The following is a 21,502-nucleotide window of genomic DNA, read 5'->3' on the forward strand; positions in this document are numbered from 1 at the left end:
TTTTTGTTGAATAAGCTTCTGTTCAGAAATGTTCTTCCTGTTCTGTGTAATTCATTCTTTGGTATGAATGCACCAGCAACTGATATGTGATGTACTCCTAATAACTAAAGCCAGCTGAAAATTTGTTGTGGACCTCACTATTACAATTTCTGTTGTGTTCACTCATGACAATAGTAAATAGCTTCTTTTTTTCAACAGACTGAATAGTAGCGATACAGACGGAGAGCCGATGTATATTCAAATGGTGACTGCGTTGGTGCTACAGCTTATTCAGTGTGTTGTGCATTTACCATCAGGTGAGAAGGACTCTAATTCTGAAGAGGAGTCAAATAAGAAGGTAAGATATGCTTCAGATATTTGAAGGTTTATATGTTCTTCATGCATATCCCTACTCCTATGATAGTTGGCGTGGAAGGAACATGAGAGAGTGCTGTAGGAAAAAGGGCAAAAGGAAGAGGATACACAAGACACTAGAAAGTGCAGAAGGAAGATAACTTAAACACAGTAGAACTTAAAACTTAGAAACTACTACTTGACTAGTAGCAGTTCTGCCCCTATGCCACATTACCAGCTGTGGTTTGTGGTTGGATCATTTGTGGTAGTATTTGTTTGTTGATATACTTGATTGGATAGCAGTTAGCTAAAAAGAAGCATTGTTCATATTCATTGGACTCCAAAGTGATTGCCCGTCTGCCTCTCCACATCCATAGTTAAGAACCGTGTACATAATGTATACTCGCCCATAAATTGAAATGTACATTTAGTAAATTGCTGTATGTTCATTTTTAGGTGGATCAGGATGTCCTCATTACAAACTCATATGAAACAGCCATGAGAACAGCACAAAACTTTCTTTCTATTTTTCTCAAGAAGTGAGTAGAACTCAACTACTTGTGTGTTGTAGGTTTTTATTTTTATTGTAGGGTTGTAATCATGACTCATTGTGGACTCATTATGGAATCAGAATTTAAACTCTAGAAACAATTACAGTTTTTTCTAAAATGGTTTAGAAATGGAAAGTTGCCTACAGAAAGCTGAGATGGCCAGGGAATACAGTATTGAAATGCCGTATTGTGAAGAGTGACATTGTATGTGGTTTTCCCCATAAGGAGCTCTAGCAGAAGTAGCATGAAAGTCTGAGCTTTTCATGTACAGTTGTGCAAGTGTGTGTGTAAAGATATTACACTTTCACTCTAGTAATGTAGGAAAAGAGCTCACTGACAGCAACCAATAACTGATTACAGTGGGCAACATTCAGATTGCTAGCAATGTCTAATTCCCATTGAAATTAATTGGGACTTAAGTTAGTCATGACTGGCTTGTCTCATTAATTTCAGTGATGCTTAATCATGACTAACTAATCTGGATGTTGCCCAGTGCTTACAGGCCACACAGCCACATTTTGCTTTAAGCGGTATGAGTTTTTTTGTTAAGGGAGTTTTTGTGAATAAGCATAGTTGCAGAAATATTGTCAGCTTGGCCACAATTTGTAACCATGCAGAGACTGACTACCAGTAACTTCCACCTTCTTCTGTAGCCCAGTTATTGCACAGTTTCCCTCTCTATATTCAAAGAGACTTAAGGATGCAAGCCTAAACATATTCACTAGTGAGTAAGTCCCACTGAGTTCAGTGGATCGTAAGAGAATAACTTTTTTTTTTAAAGCACCTTCTAAAGTGAATAGAAATACCTGATTAATCCTTTCAGTACACACTATTATTCAGTGCATCATCTCTAACACCTTTATATGCTGGCTATAAAGAAGCTATACTGTTTAATCTTAATATGTTATGGAATCAGCTAAGGACTGCCACTTTACTTTGACTGTGAGATTTAAAAAAAAACACCTCAAGATAATGTGTAAAAACTGCATCAATATATTTTGAGATTCTTGATTTGTCAAATATTTTTGTAACAGACTTCGTTCTAATGGTTTATACTAGTATACTGTAAACTATGATAGTATACTCTAAACTAAACCGTGTGTTTGTGCCTTATTTCCCCTTGTCATCGCTTTCTTCAAACAGATGTGGTAGCAAGCAAGGGGAAGAGGATTATAGACCACTCTTTGAGAATTTTGTTCAAGATCTTCTTTCCACAGTCAACAAACCAGAATGGCCAGCTGCAGAACTGTTGCTTAGTTTATTGGGAAGACTCTTGGTAAGATATATGGATATTTTGAATCAGAAATACAAATCTTTTAATAAACAAACTGGAAAAGCACCTTCTCAGCATTTGCTCATCTAGTAATTGAGACCCTCATGAGTGTGTACCTATTGATGCCAGTCTGTGAAGACAATACTGAGCTAGATAGACCAATGGTCTGACTCAGTATATGGCAGCTTCCTATGTTCCTATGATGATATACATTATCACCGAAGTAGCTGCAACTGTGTGCACATGTGTGCAACTGTGTGCACAGGCTGAAGACAAAACTTGTTCTAAATTATTTTAAGTAATTGGGATTTTATGGTATGAATGGCTGCAGTTTATGTATTACATTTAAAAAGGCAAAGGTGTAATGTTAGCATATATCTTTTCAACTCAAAGGGATCACAACAGTGTATAAAGTGCATTAGATATCATGACAATATCATTAAATGGCAAATGCCACTTAACTGGTACAATAATATGGTCATTTTTGTTCTTGTTCTATATCTATTTGAAGAGCTGGTGGCTGCCTCAACCCTTTCGGTTGGAGTGGGCCAAAATTTCTACAAAATTATATATAGACATATATACTGAGTTTCTATTACAATATGTATTTTGGAAGAATTAAGAAATACTTTTTGATCATCATTGGGGATGATAAAAATCATGCTTATTTTATTTTGCAAGGTTCATCAGTTTAGTAATAAATCTACAGAGATGGCTTTGAGAGTGGCATCTCTTGACTATCTTGGAACTGTAGCTGCACGACTGAGGAAGGATGCAGTCACTAGCAAAATGGACCAAGGATCTATAGCCCGAATATTAAAACAGGTTTGAATGAAGCTCTTATTAACTATTAAATTACCATATTCTAAACAAATAATTATGTAAAGGGAAATTCCAAGGATAATGGAATCAGGCAAGTTGCTACTTTTTCATTGTAGCTAAGAGCAGATTGTATATACCCATAGGCAAGATAACATCTCCTACTTTAAGGTCATATTTTTACAAAGCCCTTAAATATTATAGTGTGTGAAAAGTGTGAAATACATCTATAATGGAATCACAGTTTTTTGAGATCTGGACCATGATCCATTGTAATAATAAGCAATGGGGTTCTGCACCTGCGCAGGGACCTCACGTGTTGACTAAGTAGCTCCTCATGACGCCCCTCCCACCTGCACGTGCTGTGCAAAGTTCATTAAGATTGGCAGTTGGAGCGGCATCCTTTCAGTTTCTCTTTGACCACCTTAGTGTTCAAACTCGTTGTGATAGCTCCTCGGTATTACTACTATAACTGTTCTTTAAATTGACCTGGATTGGATAATGGACTTGCTTTGGATAGCAATTTGGCTTGTTTGTTGGTTCTGACTGTGTTTTGACTTGGAACGGATAAGGAAATGATTTGTCTTGCAATTTGGCAACCGGCTACAAACGGACCTTTGCCTCAGTAATGGAGGTGAAGAAAACTTTCAAGCGCTGTGCTAAATGCCGCGCTAAACTTCCATCTACTGATCTCCATGACACTTGCTTAATGTGCCTTGGAGAGGAGCACAACACAGCTGCATGGAAGATTTTCTGCTCCTTCTCCAAACAAACCAGGCAAAACAGAGCACTGCACCTTAGAGCAGTGTTATACAATGAGGTGTTCCGTCCTCCGACACCATGGCCGACTTCTCCATCTGTATCGAGCAGCTGATTGACATTGATTGCCCAGTCGACGTCGAGTGCTAGGACGGTGTCGGAAGTGAAGTCGACGTCGAATACAAGGTCGACCACCCGTGGAACTGCACAACAGCAGTCTAAAACTGCAGGCTCTGACCGTTTGGGGTCTGCAGATGATCTTTTTAAGAAGCTGAAGGAGGTGTCTGACAAGGGACATAGACACAGTGAACGAAGGCACCATCATGAATCAGGAAGTGATTCTGATGAGAATGCTGCACCGCCGAAAAAGAAGCACCGCACCCCTTCTCCTGCTGTAGCACAGACATCTGAAGGCGACTGATGGGTCTGCAACAGCATCGATATCTTTCCCGGCATCGATGGCAGCGGCTACAACATCGGGCAACATCGGGTCCACAACAGCACCACTATCCTTGCTACCCACCATGTACCTATAAGATCCGTGAGGATCCTGCGCAGGCGCAGTACCCATTCCTATGGGTGACAATTAATCACTACCAGATCTTAAGTTACAGGTGAATAACCTGTTTTTCTTGCCTTCATGTGGAGATATAGTTCAATTCAGGTGTACCTTTTGTGAATAATAATTCATTGTGAAGGAAGGTGTAACTTGCATGTAGAATTCTCAACTTGTAATTGTATCCTCCATACGGTGTATGCTACGTTTAAAGCTGTCATAGGTCCTGTTAAAATGTTTCCTTTTGCAAGACCATGTACAACAAGCTGTTTACAAGGAGCTAAGCAATTTGCATGAATATGAAACGCTTATAAGTTGTCTGTTTTAGAAATATCTGAAAAATTGGTCATGTTTCTTTTAGTTGGTCTACTTTGGATATTTTAGGGCATGTTTTGAATGTAAACTTTTGTTTGTTCACCATGTTGGGAAAATCATTGGTTGTCTTAAAGTGTATTGCTATGTTTTATAGGCTTCAGGAGGTGAAGATGAAATCCAACAGCTGCAAAAAGCATTGCTAGATTATTTGGAAGAAAATACAGAGACTGATGCATCATTACTGGTATGTTTCAGGATGCAAATCTAGATAAAATAAATTGTAAATTGCCCAGACACACAAGTTTTGGGCGGTATAGAAATATTTTAAAATAAATAAATAAGAATGTTCCATCAGAAAAAGAATAAGTAGAAAATATAGTTCTGGGATCTAGTGTAACAGTGATTTTCGTAACACAGTGTTACAAGCTCAGAACTCAAAAGAAACTGAGCACTTATTTGCATACTATTGAGCCTTACAGCCACTTTGGATTGTATTAGTTGTGAGAGAGTAAACGGGAATTCCTTTTCCCCACATCATTGCTTTCCCCACACTTTTGTTTTTGTCTGAAGTGGAGAGATGTGTTTTTCCATCTTGGGAAGATGTACTCATCCCTTTGACAAGATCCAGAAATATGAGAAGCAGAAGTGTGATTTGCATTTTCATAGATGTGCTATGATTATAGTTCTTGTTGGTTTGCCTTTTGTATGAGCTGAAGTGAACAGCATTAGATACTTGTATAGAGTGACTCAGGAGAGCAGGCCTTACTTCAGTATTATTCAGGCGTCTTTTAAGAACTAAAGTACATCATTCTGTTTTTCACACAGAAGACACCTATTCAATTATGTCATGTGGAGATAAGCTAGAATTAGTGGCCCCTCTAGGAAAGGGGAGCGAAAATTTCCCTACAAGTCCTATTACTCTTTCATTGAACAAGCAGTGCAAGAATGAGGATATATCAGTCTTTAAATGAGGAGCAACTAATTCTGTTCCTTCCTCACTTACACCCTTTCTCAGTATAAGCAATACAAGAGCTTAAGTACATTTTTTAAAAGTGTGTGTGTGTGAGAATATAGCATTAGGTAAAATCAGAGGCTGTATGCAATTCAAAACACAGTTAGCTTGTTATGATCCCCCCCCCTTTCTTTTCATTGGATATATTAAATCAGCCAATTGTAGTAATACTAGAACTTGGTCAGGTATCCTTTTTCCTTTAAATGACTGACCTTTTCCTTTCTTTCCTCCCCCTGCAACCCCCCACTGCTTTGTTTTCCCACATTCTCTCATTCCACACCAGTTTTCTCGGAAATTTTATATAGCTCAGTGGTTTCGGGACACTACTATGGAAACTGAGAAAGCAATGAAGTCTCAGAAGGATGAAGATTCATCTGAAGGTACACACCATGCAAAAGAAGTTGAGACAACAGGACAAATTATGCACAGAGCAGAAAGCCGCAAGAAATTGCTTCGGAAGATCATTAAAACGGCACCCTCTCAGTTCAGTACATTAAAGTGAGTTCTGCATTTTATTTATTAAATACTTGGTTTTCATGTACTGGCAATATTCTGTTTGAGAAACACATCTTCAAGTACTGCTCTGCCACTTTGTTACAGGATGAACTCTGGTACTGTGGACTATGAAGATGCTTGCTTGATTGTTCGCTACTTGGCCTCTATGAGGCCGTTTGCCCAGAGCTTCGATATTTATTTGACACAGGTAAACCGTGCCAGAAGTCTTAATGAAGTACAGTTGGTTTCCTGGTTCCAAACACACATACAATAGTGTGCAGTGTCTGTTGATTGTTGAGCTCAGGTATTTAATAGGTCATGATAGCAACACATACTTCCATAATTCTGCATCAATGACATAAACATTTTTCTTTATCCTGTATGCATTTCACACCTAGTCTAAATATATTGCATCTGTGAATTTTTATACAAATTAAACTGCACAGGTTTTTAAATAATGATAGAAACCTCCCATGTGCTTTGCCTATGTTTGCATTCCTCATTAAGAATGTGGCATCAATAAAATTTTATCATATGTTACGGTGGAGCAGCCAAATGACTCCAAATCAAAATTTATTTCTGTGCTTGCAGATGATAACCATAATCCATTAATGCAGGGATTCTCAAACTAGGGTCCCCAGATGTTTTTGGACTACCGCTCCCATGGCTGAATGCAATTGTGGCAGTGGGTGATGAGAGTTGTAGTCCAACATCATTTGCGGACCCATTTGAGAACCCCTGCAGAAAAGCAAATATTTATTTATTTATATTTCTTGGGAATATGTGCATTTTTCTGTGGAGCGTCATGTTTGGACTCCAGAAATATCTGTCTCACACTACTTGATATAATTTGTTGGCCTTCATGGTACTTCTTTAGAGTGCATAGGAAAAGCAGAAAATAATGACATGGACACACTACATGGTCTTCTTAAGAATTATTACCTAGAATAATAGAATTGGGAGGGAACTTGGAGGTTTTCTACTCCAAGCCCTTGCTCAGTGCAAGAAACTTCTACCTGCATCTCTGACAGATCACTATTCAACCTCTATTTGAAAGCCTCCAGGAAAGAGCCCACCACCTCACGAGGCAGATTGTTCCACTGTTGAACAGCTCTTACAGTTAGGAAATTCTTTCTAATGCTTATCTTAAATGTGCTTCCTTGTAATCTCAACCCATTGATTCTAGTCCTGCTCCCAACAGAGAACAATTTATTCTCATGATCTAGAAAGATTCTATTATTCTTTTAATGCAGACTAACATTACCCTAGCTTTTTAGCAGCTGCATCATACTCCTTGGCTCATGTTCAACCTGTCTGCTAAAACACCTAGGACACTTTGACATGTACTGCTTCCAATCCAGGGCTCCCTTTTCCTATACTTGTGCATTGCCTCAGTTCCCTCCTTCAAGTCATTTATGACATTTTTGAATAGCACAGAGCCCTGTGGCACTTTACTTGATACCTATGTCCAGGATGAGGTGGAGCCATTAATGGGTACTTGCTGGGTACAGTTTGTTTAACCAGGTGTGGATCCATCTGTCAAGCTAAAAGCAAGTCCATACTTTATACCTTCCTGTTCAAGGAAGTCACCATTCACATGTTCACATGCCAATGGGGAAATCACACCTTGCAATACTGTTGCACAGCCTTCATTCATTTTGGGGGCAAAGCCTCCCTGAATTTGTTTGCTAGGAGTGAATTGTTTTGGCCTTCTGGTGAATTGCTGGGCAAGGCAACCCAGCTGGGATCTCACCTTTTTAATACGTCTGACCATCTTTGATGCAGCAACCAAGGTTCATCGCAGCAAGCACTAGTGCACCCTTGCTTCTAAAGGCCTAACTGTGGAAGGGACAAGACTGCCAACTTTTCTGGCCCTCAGACTCTTTCCTTCTAGAGGAGGCAGCAACCCTCTGCTTTTTAACACCTGAGCTGTAACAGCTGCTGCAGAAAGGAAGTGCTGCCTCTGCTGTGGCTGTCTGGGATTCCAGTCACTTCCAGGTACAATCACATTCCCAAGTGACTCCTTTCTTGGGAGGCACCACAGGAACTGGATGTATCGGTCTATCCTAACAGGCTAACCTGAATAGCTTGGGATTCTCCAATGCTCATTCCAGTCACAAACAGGCTGCTTCTGTCTGATTAAGAACTTAGTGAGATATGAAACATCTCTCCACCCTCTTGTCTGTGCACTAGCTGACTTGGAGGAGGGGCCAGTGGTAACCACAAATAATGCCTTGACAGCTGGGCCAAGCCCCCATTTGGAAGCTTGGGGAGGTAATAGCAGGATGGTGCCATGGAATGCTCTTGTGATCAGCATCCTTCCCTAGATTTCTGATAGTTGTGTTTCCATTTTATTTTAATTCTAGTATGTCTCCCTCATTTCATTTTTGTATATAAAAGATTGCTTGCTACTTTCCAAAAGTAATTAAATAAAAATTTTCCCCTTATTAGATTCTGCGGGTGCTTGGTGAAAATGCAATTGCTGTCCGAACAAAAGCCATGAAGTGTTTGTCTGAGGTTGTTGCTGTAGACCCCAGCATTCTAGCCAGGGTAAAAAAGCAAACTATCTGTATCCATATGAACATTCTTCTATTATTACAAGCAACCTTTCTGCTTTTCCTTACTTTGCATTTGTATTTTTCCTGTTGCTTGTAGCTGGATATGCAACGTGGTGTCCATGGGCGGTTGATGGATAATTCCACTAGTGTACGGGAAGCAGCCGTGGAGTTACTTGGTCGGTTTGTGCTTTGTCGACCACAGCTTGCTGAACAGTATTATGACATGCTGATTGAACGGATACTGGTATGGTTACTTTTAAGCTTTTCTATAATACATTCTTTTTTACATAATGGTAGCTTTTTACTTAACAATAAGTGTGAAATAAATATTGTGGCAATCTTTTACCAGACTAACCTCTGAAACACAACTGTCATTGCTAAGGAACATCTTAAACAGCAATAGTTAATCTTATTGGGAGCATTTCTTTCTTGTGTATGTACATTGCATAATTGAATTGTTTCAGCTTCTTAGTACAAGTGGCCCTTGTTCTTGGGGGTTCTGTTCTCACCTATAGGCACGAATATGGAAACTGAGTCAGTGAGAATTGGGGAGGGGGGTAGATTCCAGGGTCAAAAAAGCAAGGAGGACAGAAATAAGACAAGGACAGTACCTTATTCTCCAGCAATGCCCCCCAAACACTTGAATATTCACTTTTTTTTTTTTAAAGAGCCACAAAATGGCAGCTGGAAATGACATTGGAAGTCATTTCCGGGTCATGTCCAGCCACTCAGAATCACAAATAGGTGAATTTTGCCTATTTTTCTACCCTCAGATAATGAAACTGGGTCTCTAAGACCCAATCGTGGATACGCAAAACTGCAGATAACGAGGGCCACCTGTATAATCATGATACTCTATTTAAAGACTTAAAGTATCTTTTTGTTGGTAATAAGCCTTCTGCAATCGTCATACTTTTTATAAGATGCATGGTGCATTGTTAACATTTTCAAACTTTTGAAAAATTGACTTCCTTTTCTCAGGATACTGGTATTAGTGTCAGAAAGAGAGTCATAAAGATTCTTAGGGACATCTGCATTGAACAACCAACATTTCCCAAAATTACAGAAATGTGTGTGAAAATGATTCGCAGAGTCAATGATGAAGAAGGCATTAAGGTACAGTAAATAAATTCCTTCCTGTGTGTGCTAGTCTTTGAAAGCTTGCTTGAAATGCAGATTTCTTTTCTTTTCTTTTTTGGTGGTTCAGATTTTTGCAAGCTCATCTGTCTGATCAGTATTGTTGTATGCATTTCTCTCTCTCCAGAAACTGGTAAATGAGACATTCCAGAAGCTGTGGTTTACGCCAACTCCCCATAATGACAAAGAAGCAATGACCAGGAAAATATTGAACATCACAGATGTGGTATGAAATTGTTCCCTTCAACCAATGTCTCAGTTGTATAAAGGGTGCTCTGTCCAATGTGATTGTCCCAGCCACCTTTTTGGTCTGTGTCACCAATGCTGTCACAGGCAATAGGCTGAGAGTTGCCCTTCTGTTGCACTTAAGCTAGTGTTATAGTATTTAGTTATAGCATATCCACCTTGATTTGAAAAATCAAGTACATATCTCTCTCTCTCGAAATCCTGAGTTTGAAAAATCCTGGTTTCTACTACTGACTACTTAAACTGAGATAGTGTGTCAGAATTTGAGGTGCTGTTTAAATCTATTATGAATGAAAGCCAAGTAAGAGAGAGGTCCCTGATCCAAAGGTCTTGTAATGTAAGATTTGGTTCAGAACAGGCTATATTTAGAGAGAGTAAAAACCTGAAATAACACTTGTATTATCTATATATAGTAATTCAGTTCAATATTTAGTTTTTCCCCGCAAATTATTTTTATGCTTTCTTTTAGGTTGCAGCTTGTAGAGATACAGGGTATGACTGGTTTGAACAGCTTCTTCTGAATGTAAGTAATGAGAGCTCTCTTGTATGCTAATTTTTAAAGAAGAGCGGATAGGCTTTTAGATCTTAAATAGAAAAAGCATGCTCAACATGAAGATTCAGGAAGGCTGAAAGTTTGACCAGCCTTCAAACTGATTGACTTTTCAGCCGATTGATTGATTGATTAGAATTTAATACTCTTCCAGTGCTATTGATAAATGGGTTTTTTGTACTGGATGCCCATGCCACTTCTGGAATAGCTTATGCTTAAGATCCAGCAATTACATGTGCATCTAACAGTTCACTGAATTTCTTACATATATATTCATATTTATTTATTTTCTCTTCTTGGTTAGTATTTGATGGTGTGTTTCAGTGTCCTTTCCATTAGGAGAAACCTAGGGCAACTTTATTTTTCACAATAAAGAAATATTTCAGTTTTTAATTGAATTCCAAATATTATCTGAAAGTTGCATTTTCATGTGCAACATTCTTTCAGATGTTGTGCAGGCCATTATCTTTTGAAGCTGCTGCTGTAGCAATGTGACATGCCTCAATAAGATTCCTTCCTAAGGAATCTGTCATAGTAGTTGCATCATTGCTTGCTGCCTTGTGTTTCTCCTAATGCAACTATTCCTTTACTGATCTCTTGGTCTATAAGGAAAACTATAGAACATGTTTAAGAAACTCACCCTTACAACTGAAAAGATAACTGAATGCAGATCTTGCAGAATCCTCAGTCAATGTGATATGGTCGCTGACATTCAAACTGAATTATTTGTGAGTAGTCCCGTTAAATCAACAGAACACATTCATCATGACTAGCTCATTGCATTAAATTCCATTAATTTCAACATGACTACTCATGAGTAATTTAGTCAAGCTGTCAACATCCAATTGACTGGGAATTGCATATTATTGTGATAAGATCTTCATCTAGTTGTCTGCTCTACTGGTGTGGGAGGTCACTCACTGTGGGTTATCCCTCCCGCTTGCTCCATAAGGCAAGAAATATGCAAATGAAGAAACCTTTAGTAAGCCTGCAGAGAGCGGGTCTTTCCAGTCTGCTTCCTACCTTTTGCTTCATTTGGTTCCAGATCGCCGGCAGCTCTCTCTTTCACTTTGAATCTATCTTACACTTTTAAAAAATATTTATCTTGTTCCTTCCTTGGGATTTCCCCTCCAATATTTGTCTTCTGTTCCCTTCTCTATTATTATTAAAAAAAAAAACTTATATCATTTACTGTATCTACTTCTATATTCTGCTGTCCTATTCCCTGCTCTTTCTGCTGCTGTTCCTTTGTTCCATATCCTCTCCACCATGGCAGTGGAACCAAAGAAGATGCTTGTGCTGGCCTTCAGGGTTCAGCACGCCTGGGCTCAGCTTTTCCCACCAAACACACAGAAGGCCTCCCCAACAGGGGACATTGCAGGGAATTCCACTGGCACCTCCAGTCCCCAGCTGCTCCCATTGCCAGCCACCAGAATGCTCCAAAGATCCCCAGCTGCCCACCAAAGGAAGCAGAGCCAGTCTTCTTCACACGAGAGGAAGTGCGATCAGCAGAGGGACAAAGGAGTGGCAGAGCATTGATCGCACTATTGCTACCACCTCCAGTACTCTCCCCAGTGGGACGGCATGTGCCTTGGGGCCCTTGCACCGCCACCGCCTTCCCAATGCACTAGGGGCAGCCCATTGATTCAAGGGATATGGATTTCTGCTCCCTGTTGTTGGCATCATCCACCACACAACAGGGAGAGCCGCAGGAAGGAATGGAGGAGGCCACCATTAGCGGCAGTGGTGAGGAGGAGAAGTGGAACAGGGAGATGCATCTTCTCAGGAACCAGTGAGCAATACTCTGTGTGTTTGGGGGGGCGGGATTCAAACATTTGGGACCACTGAATGCCCCCTCAGAGACTCCCCCTCCAAGACAGCCCCTCAACCATAACTTACCAGGGAGTCCCAGCAATGTGCCTGACTGGCAGGAGTGTGTTGCAGTGGCCATTAACAAAGCCTTTGAGGCCAGCTGCAAGGCTTCCAGAGGGCAGAAAAGATGCAAATGACACAGGCATACTTCTCCCTCCCCCATCTGAGGTGGAACCATAAAATAAACAGAAACATTCAACAAAAAACAAGGGCAAATGCCCAAGATCCACCTCCCTCTGACCTTCATCTGAATCGTCAGGGACAGAATCGTCAGACATTTATCAGCCACTGGGTCCCAGAGACCACTCTGATTTGATCCAGGATCCCTCCTCTACAGAGGAAGGTGAATTGCATGATGAGCCTCCTAGCACTCCTGCCTAGAGGCTGAGGTTGCCTGAGGAAGTGCTGCCACTTACCACACAGGCCACTGCTGCCTTGGGTTTGCAAGCTTCTCAAGTGGAGACTCAGAAGAGCCCTTCCAAGGGTTCACTAGTGCTCCACTCCTCTGCAGTTCAGTGAATAGGTCCACGATGCCTGACGGATTTATCAATATTATCAAGCAGGAATGGGATAAACCCCCATCCTTTAAACCAGGGATTCTCAAACTTGGGTCCTCAGGTGTTATTGGACTTGAACTCCCATAATCCCCAGCCTCAGTGGCCTTTGGTTGGGGATTATGGGAGTTGAAGTCCAATAACACCTGAGGACCCAAGTTTGAGAATCCATGCTTTAAACGGTCATATACCATGGCAAACAGGTCCTACAAGAGGATGTTATGCTATTACTCGAAAGCAATAGTTCCCAATGTTATTGCCAGACACAATGTCTGGCTCCACCACTGGCGGCGGGTAGACATTACTTCTAAAGCTAATCTAACAGCGGTCCCATATAAAGGCGCAAAGCTCTTCGGGGATGAGGCCCTGAAGGACATTTTAATTGAAACCAAGGATAAGCGTAAGGCCTTACCTTCCTCATCCAAGAAGGAGGATAAGGGGTTCAATTGCAGGTTCCCTCACGCATCACAGCCTTTTTGTCCTGCATTTAGAAATTGGATTTCCATAGAGCCAGCAGATCTCTGTGGAACAGAAGCCAGGGACAGGGCAGGCAAGAATTTCCCCACAGGCCAAGCAGCCTAGTCAGCAGTCCTGATTCCAGCAATCTACCGGGGGTGGGGGGTGGGCGGAATATCGGCATATTGGCATGCCTGGGAGGCTTCCACCACAGACCAATGGGTTCTCTCTATTGAAAAAGACAATTACAAAATAGATCTATGAAAAACACTCAGACAAGTTTCTACGAATGCTGAAATCCAGAAGCCCTGTAAAACAAGGGCCTGCTTCAAACCAGAAAAAACATTATGCACATTGTGGATCTGGATTGGGTCCATTGTAACCATAAGAAGTGGGTTCTGCGCCTGCGCAGGGACCTCACGGGCTGATTGATTAGCTCCTCTCAACGCCCCACCCACCTGCACGTGCTGTGCCTTGTCTGTTAAGGTTGGCGGTTGGGGTGCCTCCTTTCAGTTTCTCTTTGACCGCCAAAGCGATCAGACCTCATAGCTGTTGCTCCTCGGATTAGAAACTTTGGCTTGATACACGGACAGGAATTGGTTACGCTTTACTCTACACGGACTAATTCGTTTATAGATTACTTATTTTATTGGCTTGACTTTGGAACGGAATTTGGCATTTGTTTACTCTAAACGGACAAACTTGGAGAAAGATCATTTGCCTACTCGTTGTGACTCGGAACGGAAATCGGACACTGCTTGTTCTTACATCGGATTTGGTTAAAGAAATTTTGGCAATGAAGGTGAAGAAAACCTTCAAAAGGTGTATAAAATGCCGAGCCAAATTACCGTCAACGGACCACCATGACGCTTGTTTACTGTGCCTAGGAGAAGAACATAATACGGCAACTTGTAGAGTTTGCTGTTCTTTCTCGAAGCAGACTAGGCAAAATAGAGCTTTACGCCTCAGGGCAGCTTTGTATGACGAGGCTCTCCGCCCGCCGACGCCCCGGCCGAGTGCTTCTCCAGACTCCCCTTTGATGTCGGGCGCTCGGTCGACATCGAATGCTCAGTCGACATCGAGATCCCCGGAACAGGGTAACAGCGGAACTGCTCAGCGGCAGTCTAAAACTGCGTTACCAGTTACTAAGGAGACTGCTGTTTTCAAGAAGCCCAAAGACGTGTCAAAGAAAAAGAAGCACAAGGATCGAGATGGTCATGGGAAGGAGGGGTTTAAGGACGCTGCTCATGAGTCGAGAGCGCATCGTACCCCTTCCCCAGTGTCCGCTCAAGCATTTGAAGGCGACTCGGATGAGTCCAACATGACCTCAACATTGGCTACGGTGTCGATGGAGGGAAATCTGCCCTCGACATCGGCTGGACAGGCTTCAACGTTGACAGCACAGACTCGTGAGCTACCATCCGTGTCGACGGCGTTGGAGCTTCAGACCCCTTTTTCTACATCGACGTCGAGAATGGTCTCAACACCGATATTGGCGGCGGCAAAGCTGCAGGCATACTCAATCCCACCGATACCGACTCTGCCTGAGCAGATTTTCAGTGGACCCTTGACATCGACATCAACATCCACAGCGATGGTGCACACAGCACAAAGGCTCCCACAGTTGCTGTCTCCAGCGTGCACTCCCTTTCAATCCCCTTCGACACCGAGGACACCGGGGTTGATAGGGCAGGATGGGGGACTACGGGAGCTACTGGATTCAACTGCAAGCACTCAATCGGGGTCAACCTTCCAGGGCTTCCTAAGCGCAGGATTGGATGAGGACCAGGATGATGGAGAGCCAGTGCATCTGCCTAAAACCCCGTCTTACTCTCCTTTTCGAGCCCAGGGGATGGGTGTGCATGTACCTGCTCCAACTGTGGAGCATCCTGCTGTGAGTCTGCCTTCGGAGCCGCAGGGGATGGCTATGACACAGCCTACCCATAACTGCGGTTTCCGCCACACCTTGCCGGCAGACTATGCAGATTACTTGCATTGGAGGACCCAACAGGGAGAAGCGTCATTACCTGCTCAACCGGCTCTTCCGCGTCAACCAGCAGAGATACGGCCAGCGCCGTTCATTCAGGCACAACCTGAGCCAGCCATTCAGCCGCATCCTGGACAGGTCTTTCAGGTGCCACAGCCAGTAATTGTACCACAACCACTGGTAGTGCAACCGCCACTCGTTCAGCATGCAGTTATGCATCCACAACCGATTGTTTTGCCACAACCGCCAGTAATGCAGCCGCCGGCAGTTCAGGCAAAGCAAATTGCAGAGAAACCTAGCGGTAAGAGAAAGAGGAAGTCGACTCCTCCGCCCTCAGAGCCGCCTTCTTCCCTGGGTGAGGCTAGCGTAGAGGATGACTCTGGTACAGACTCGGATTCGGACGATGTCAGTAGACGTTCAGACCCCCCCTCGGATGTGCCACCTCTACTCTCTAGGTCGCCGACAGAAGAGTTAAAGGCTTATCATGCCTTGATAAGAGACATAGCGGAGGCTTTGGGAATGGAGCTTAAGTCTCCGGATACAGATGTGGTAGACCCGGTGTACAACATGATGGGAAAATCAAAAACCTCTCATCCAGTGGCACTCACGATGATTCCAGCAATCAGCAAGGCAGCGAAGACAGCATGGGAGAGCATAAATGTTGCTGCTCCAACTTCAAAGTGATTGGAAAATTTGTATCGGATTAGTGAGGAGGAAAATACTTACCTACTGCGCCATCCGGTGCCCAACTCGCTGGTCGTGGACTGTGCCTCGACGTCCAAGGGTGGTTGTCGCCATACAACACCTGCGGATAAGGAAGGATGAAAAATAGATGTCATGGGGAGAAAGCTTTATAGTACGTCCAGTCTTGCTATTTGTATTGCCAACTATGTGGCTTGCATGGCTCGGTATAACCACCTATTGTGGGACACCCTGTTGCAGGTCTCCACTTCCATGACGCCACAAGAGTTCCAGTGGAAATTTAATGAGACCTATGAGAGAACTACGGCAGTGACTAGGCAACAATTAAGTGCCTTTAAACATTTAGCGGAAACTGAGTCGCGTACAATGGTAACTGCAGTAAGCATGCGCAGGCATGCATGGCTCCGTTCAGCTACTCTCCAACCAGACATGAAGGACAGGGTGGAGTCGCTGTCATTTGATGGAAAGGGGTTGTTCCATGAAGAAACGGATACATCTATGGAATCTTTGAATAAATCAAAATTTACAGCGCGAACTTTTATGGCTTCCACTGGTGGGGCCGGTGGCACATCAAAAAGTCATCCTTATTCAAGACAGAGGCCTAGTAGATTTCAGGAGAGGAAAGAATACAAGAGACAATACCGTCCCTATCAACGCAATAGGGCGTATAACCAGAAACCTAAGGGGAAAGTGACACGTCAACATGACAAGGACTCTTCAAAACAAGGCTTTTGATGGGACTGTTCGCTCATTGCACAACCTTGCGAAGCCTTACAACTGATCAGATGGTCTGATTCCATCTCCAATGACCATGCTATCCAGGACCCCCACCATCGGTCCTGTGGTTGCCAGAACTACCATCAGACTGGCAAGCCATGCTCAAGCATGGCACAATATAACATCAGATCGGTGGGTCTTGCGTATAGTGCAGACAGGATATGCGTTGGAATTCGAGACCAGGCCTCCGTTTTCAGGGCTGACATTCACGCCGGCCACAGAAATTCTTCAGGAGGAGGTCAAGGTGTTGTTGGAGAAGCAAGCAATAACACCGGTGTATGGGCGAACAGACTGACGGGGTTTTATTCCCGCTATTTCCAGATCCCGAAGAGAGATGGCGGGATCCCGGCTATAATTGACTTGAGGGGTCTCAGCTGTTACATTGTGACCAGAAAATTCAGAATGGTAACCCTACAGGCTACCCTTCCCCTGTTGGTACGCGGCACGTGGGCGGCAACACAAGATTTAAAGGATGCCTACTTCCATATCGGGATTCAGGAGAATCACCGCAAGTACCTCAGGTTTACAGTAGGAAGTCAGATTTTTCAGTGCACGGTGCTCCCGTTTGGTCTGTCAACAGCACCCCCGAGTATTTACGAAGGTGATGGCAGTTGTAGTAGCCTACCTAAGGACTCAGGGGGTGGTGGTTTATCCGTATTTGGACGACTGGATCTTGATCAATCACGACAGGGAGCTTTTGAAGAAACAAATACAACAAGTGGTGCACCTGTTAGAGGACCTTGGAATCAGCATCAATTGGAAGAAGTCGCACCTCGAACCAATGACTCGGGTAAACTTCATCGGAGCGGTACTGGATTTGGAGTTGCAGAGAGCATATTTGCCCTTGAAGCGCATTTGCCAGATAAAAGTGCTTTCCAGCAATTTTTGCAAACCCCACAGCAACCAGCTGTACGGATTCAATGACTGCTGGGGCTAATGGCTTCATGTACAACTGTGCAGCATACACACTTGCACATGCGCACACTACAACTGTGGTTTCTCTGCAATTTTCGCCCCAATGTGGACAATCAGAACATGTGCTTGACCATGTCACCAGTGGTGTTAAAAAGTCTGCACTGGTGGAGGGAGGAGCGCAACCTAGTTCAAGGTGTGGGGTTTGCAGCACAAGTTCCAACGTGCCAGGTGACTACGGACGTGTCCGTGACAGGATGGGGAGCGCACTGTATGGGCCACTGCATCCAAGGAACTTGGACACAGCCACAAACTCAACAGCACATCAACTACTTAGAGCTGATGGTGGTGTACCTAGCCCTCAAAGCGTTCCAACCATTGGTCGCAGGAGAGACAGTACAACAACAACTGGACAATACGACGGCCATCGCCTATCTCAATCATCAGGGGGGGACAGTCTCCTTAACGTTGTCTACTAGCCCAAAGGATTTGGAATTGGTGCGTTCTACACTCAGTATACCCGCTGGCAATCCACATAAAGGGAGTAGACAATTGTTTGGCCAACAACCTGAGCAGGTTCACCAACTATGGCCACAGACACGAATGGGAGATGAAGACTGTATACCTCAGAGAAGTGTTCAAGCGCTGGGGGATCCCCTCAATAGACTTGTTTGCAACTTTTGCCAGCAAAAAGTGTGTCAACTACTGCTCTTGTGCGGGCATAGGCCAGGGCTCACTAGGGGATGCGTTTCAACACACCTGGACTGGGGGACTGCTGTATCTGTTTCCTCCGCTACCGCTGTTGCGTCGCACAGTGGCGCGGGTGTTGAGGGACAGAACGAACTGCATCCTTCTAACTCCCTGGTGGCCACGCCAGCCGTGGTTTGCCCCGCTGCTGCAGTTGTCAGGGAGGAACTTCCACAGATTCCTGCAAAGGGCGGGCCTGTTGCACAGAGAACAAGGCAGAGTGTTACATCCAGAGGTCCAGGCGTTGAAGATGACTGCCTGGAGAATCAGGTTCTGAAGGATATCCTGTTAAATAGTAGACGTGAATCGACAAGGCGCAATTATGCTTGTAAATGGCAGCGCTATCGGACTTACCTGAGAGCAAAAGGGATCAGGCCCATGCGCGCTTTTCCGCGCGAGGTGCTGATGTCCAGTGACTGTTGCTGGTGTAATGTCTCTTAAGATTGTGAGCCCTTTGGTGACAGGGAATCACCATTATTATCTATTTATTTAGCTATGTGAACCACTTTGGAAACTTTTGTTGTAATGTGGTATTTAAATCTGTTGTATCAGCAGCAGCAGCAGCAGCAGCAGTAGTAGTAGTGTTGGACCTAAAGTATAGTGTCTCCCGCATGGAGACACCGAGGTCTATCACTAAGGCCTTGCAGGAAGGAGAGTTCATGATTTCCATAGACCTAATGGAGGCCTATCTACACATTACACTGGATAAACAGGAGCTATCTGCATTTTTGTTACCAGTAACATCATTACTAATACAGAACTCTGCCCTTCAGCCTATCCACAGCCCTCAGGGTGTTCACAAAATCTCTGGCACCCATAGTTCCACATCTCCGTTCTACAGGGGGTGAACATTTATTGTTATCTCAACAATCTGCTGGGGGGAGGCCCTGAGGGCATTGCACCTGATGTTATCTTGCCTACAGGCACATGGATTCATTATAAATGTAGAGAAGAGCCACTTTGTACTCTCACCTCAGAGTGCTTATAGAAACTTCCAGGTTCAGGTTTTTTCTTCCTCCAGACAGGCTGTCCAGCATAACCACCCTTTCTGAGGAGTTTCTGCTGAGCTGGTTGGGGGATCTTCTCCATCTGTCACACCTGCTGGGACTTATTGTGTCTTCAATGGACTCTGATTCATGGGCAAGAATCCACCTGCGTCTTTTGCAATGGGCATTACTTCCCTACCAAGCACAAATATCATGCAAGGCCACCTGCCGTAGCACCTACTTCAATCTTTACATTGGTGGTTTTTCCCGGAGAACCTCTCTGGGGGAAGCCATTGTCTGAGTCTCGTAGGATCCTTGTGACCACCGACGCGAGCCTGTCAGCCTGGGGGGCCGATGTCTCCATCTCAGCGGACAGGGCAAGTGGTCTCTGACGGAGGCAAAGTACAGTATCAATTGGCTGGAGCTTTGGGCCATCCAACTGGCCTTTTGGAACTTATCTCATGTACTGGTATGTACCGATGTGCTCATCCAGATGGACAACACATCCACAAAAGTGCATATTCACAACCAAGGGGGCACAAGATCAAAATCCCTGCATCGCTGACACCTACAATAATCCTCTGGGTAGAGACTAACATGTACTCCAGCCTGGTGCCTCATGTCAGCAGAGTCTCCAACATTCAGAAGGTCTGGCTGAGTCGCAGGGACATAGACCCTTCAGAATGGAGTCTTCACCCGCAGGTTTTTCAGGCCACGAGGGGGCCTCTTCATTCGTTATTGCAGAAGTTTCCGTGGGAGGAAACTCACTTATCACCTCCGGTCTGTTGCAGTTTTCCATTGTGGGACCTGCACACCATAATCAGTGTTCTACACCAATCTCCTTTTGAACTTCCACATGAGGCACCAATACAGATTCTTTTGTGGAAGTTTGCATTCCTAGTGATGATTACTTCAGCACAGAAGGCCTTGTCGGTGAAGGAGGGGCTGTGTATATTTTCAAAAGACTCAGTCTGACTTATTCCTGACCCATCATTTACCCCTAAGGTGAATTCGGTGTACCACAGGTCACAGGACATTTGCTTACCTTCCTTCTGCCCTTATCCACCGTGCAAGAAGGAGAGGGAGTGGCATAAGCTGGATGTTCACAGAGCCCTGCGAGTGTACATTTTCAGAACGGAGCCTTTTTGACGTTCGGACAGGGTTGTGCGCTTGGCCAGCCCGTATCCTCATCCACAATAGGTCGCTAGGTCAAATCTTGCACTATTCTGGCATATGGACTGCAACACCTGTCTCCACCTTAGAGGGTCACAGCTCACTCCATGAGATCAGCTTCTGCATCAGCTGCCTTCTCAACAGCTTCTCTGGAGGAAATCTGTAAAGCAGTTACGTGAAAGTCCCTGTCTACCTTTTCACACTGTCATAAGTTGGATGTGCATGCTTCCTGTAGGATGACATTTGGTAGGCAGGTATTATGCCAGGTTCTGTTGAGGTGGCAGATTCTGGTCCGGACTTGTTCCTGCTCATGGGTGTGAGTTGTGGTATTAGCCACAATGAGTGACCTCCCATACCAACAGAGAAAGGAACATTGAAAATTTCTTCTTGCTGGTGTTAGGGAGGCCACTCATGCCCACCGGATTGGTCCCGGACCTACTTCCTGGTCTGGGGGCAGGTGCCTTTCTACTTCACTTCCCTTTTTTCCGCTTCTGTGTATTTCTCCGCATGTACATATGTTTTGGTCCAACTATGTTGACTTTACTGTGATGGTTTCCCTTGACCTGTTGTTTATGTTGGTGCATTGTTATGATAATTCTTGGGCTCAGGCTTTTCAATGGACTGGAAGGAACTGCCCTCTGCGGGCTTACTAAGGGTTTCTTCATTTGCATATTTCCTGCCTTCTGCAGCAAGTGGGAGGGATAGCCCACAATGAGTGACCTCCCTAACACC

The 21,502-nt window shown here is 43.9% G+C and overlaps 1 protein-coding gene across 6 annotated transcripts in view; it reads left to right on the forward strand.

Moving 5' to 3' along the window:
- NIPBL (NIPBL cohesin loading factor) overlaps nucleotides 1-21,502 on the forward strand; it is a 282,797-nt gene that overhangs the window by 221,490 nt on the left and 39,805 nt on the right. For all 6 annotated transcript variants that reach the window (XM_053290927.1, XM_053290922.1, XM_053290926.1 and 3 more), the window contains 12 exons: nucleotides 199-337; nucleotides 790-872; nucleotides 2,028-2,160; nucleotides 2,839-2,982; nucleotides 4,761-4,850; nucleotides 5,902-6,116; nucleotides 6,219-6,321; nucleotides 8,565-8,663; nucleotides 8,769-8,915; nucleotides 9,653-9,787; nucleotides 9,936-10,034; nucleotides 10,524-10,577. In XM_053290927.1, the coding sequence (XP_053146902.1) occupies nucleotides 199-337; nucleotides 790-872; nucleotides 2,028-2,160; nucleotides 2,839-2,982; nucleotides 4,761-4,850; nucleotides 5,902-6,116; nucleotides 6,219-6,321; nucleotides 8,565-8,663; nucleotides 8,769-8,915; nucleotides 9,653-9,787; nucleotides 9,936-10,034; nucleotides 10,524-10,577 (1,441 nt within the window). The remainder of the gene's footprint in view (nucleotides 1-198; nucleotides 338-789; nucleotides 873-2,027; nucleotides 2,161-2,838; nucleotides 2,983-4,760; nucleotides 4,851-5,901; nucleotides 6,117-6,218; nucleotides 6,322-8,564; nucleotides 8,664-8,768; nucleotides 8,916-9,652; nucleotides 9,788-9,935; nucleotides 10,035-10,523; nucleotides 10,578-21,502) is intronic.

The sequence above is a fragment of the Hemicordylus capensis genome, chromosome 2 (assembly GCF_027244095.1).
Source record: "Hemicordylus capensis ecotype Gifberg chromosome 2, rHemCap1.1.pri, whole genome shotgun sequence".
NCBI classification, from domain to species: Eukaryota; Metazoa; Chordata; class Lepidosauria; order Squamata; family Cordylidae; genus Hemicordylus; species Hemicordylus capensis.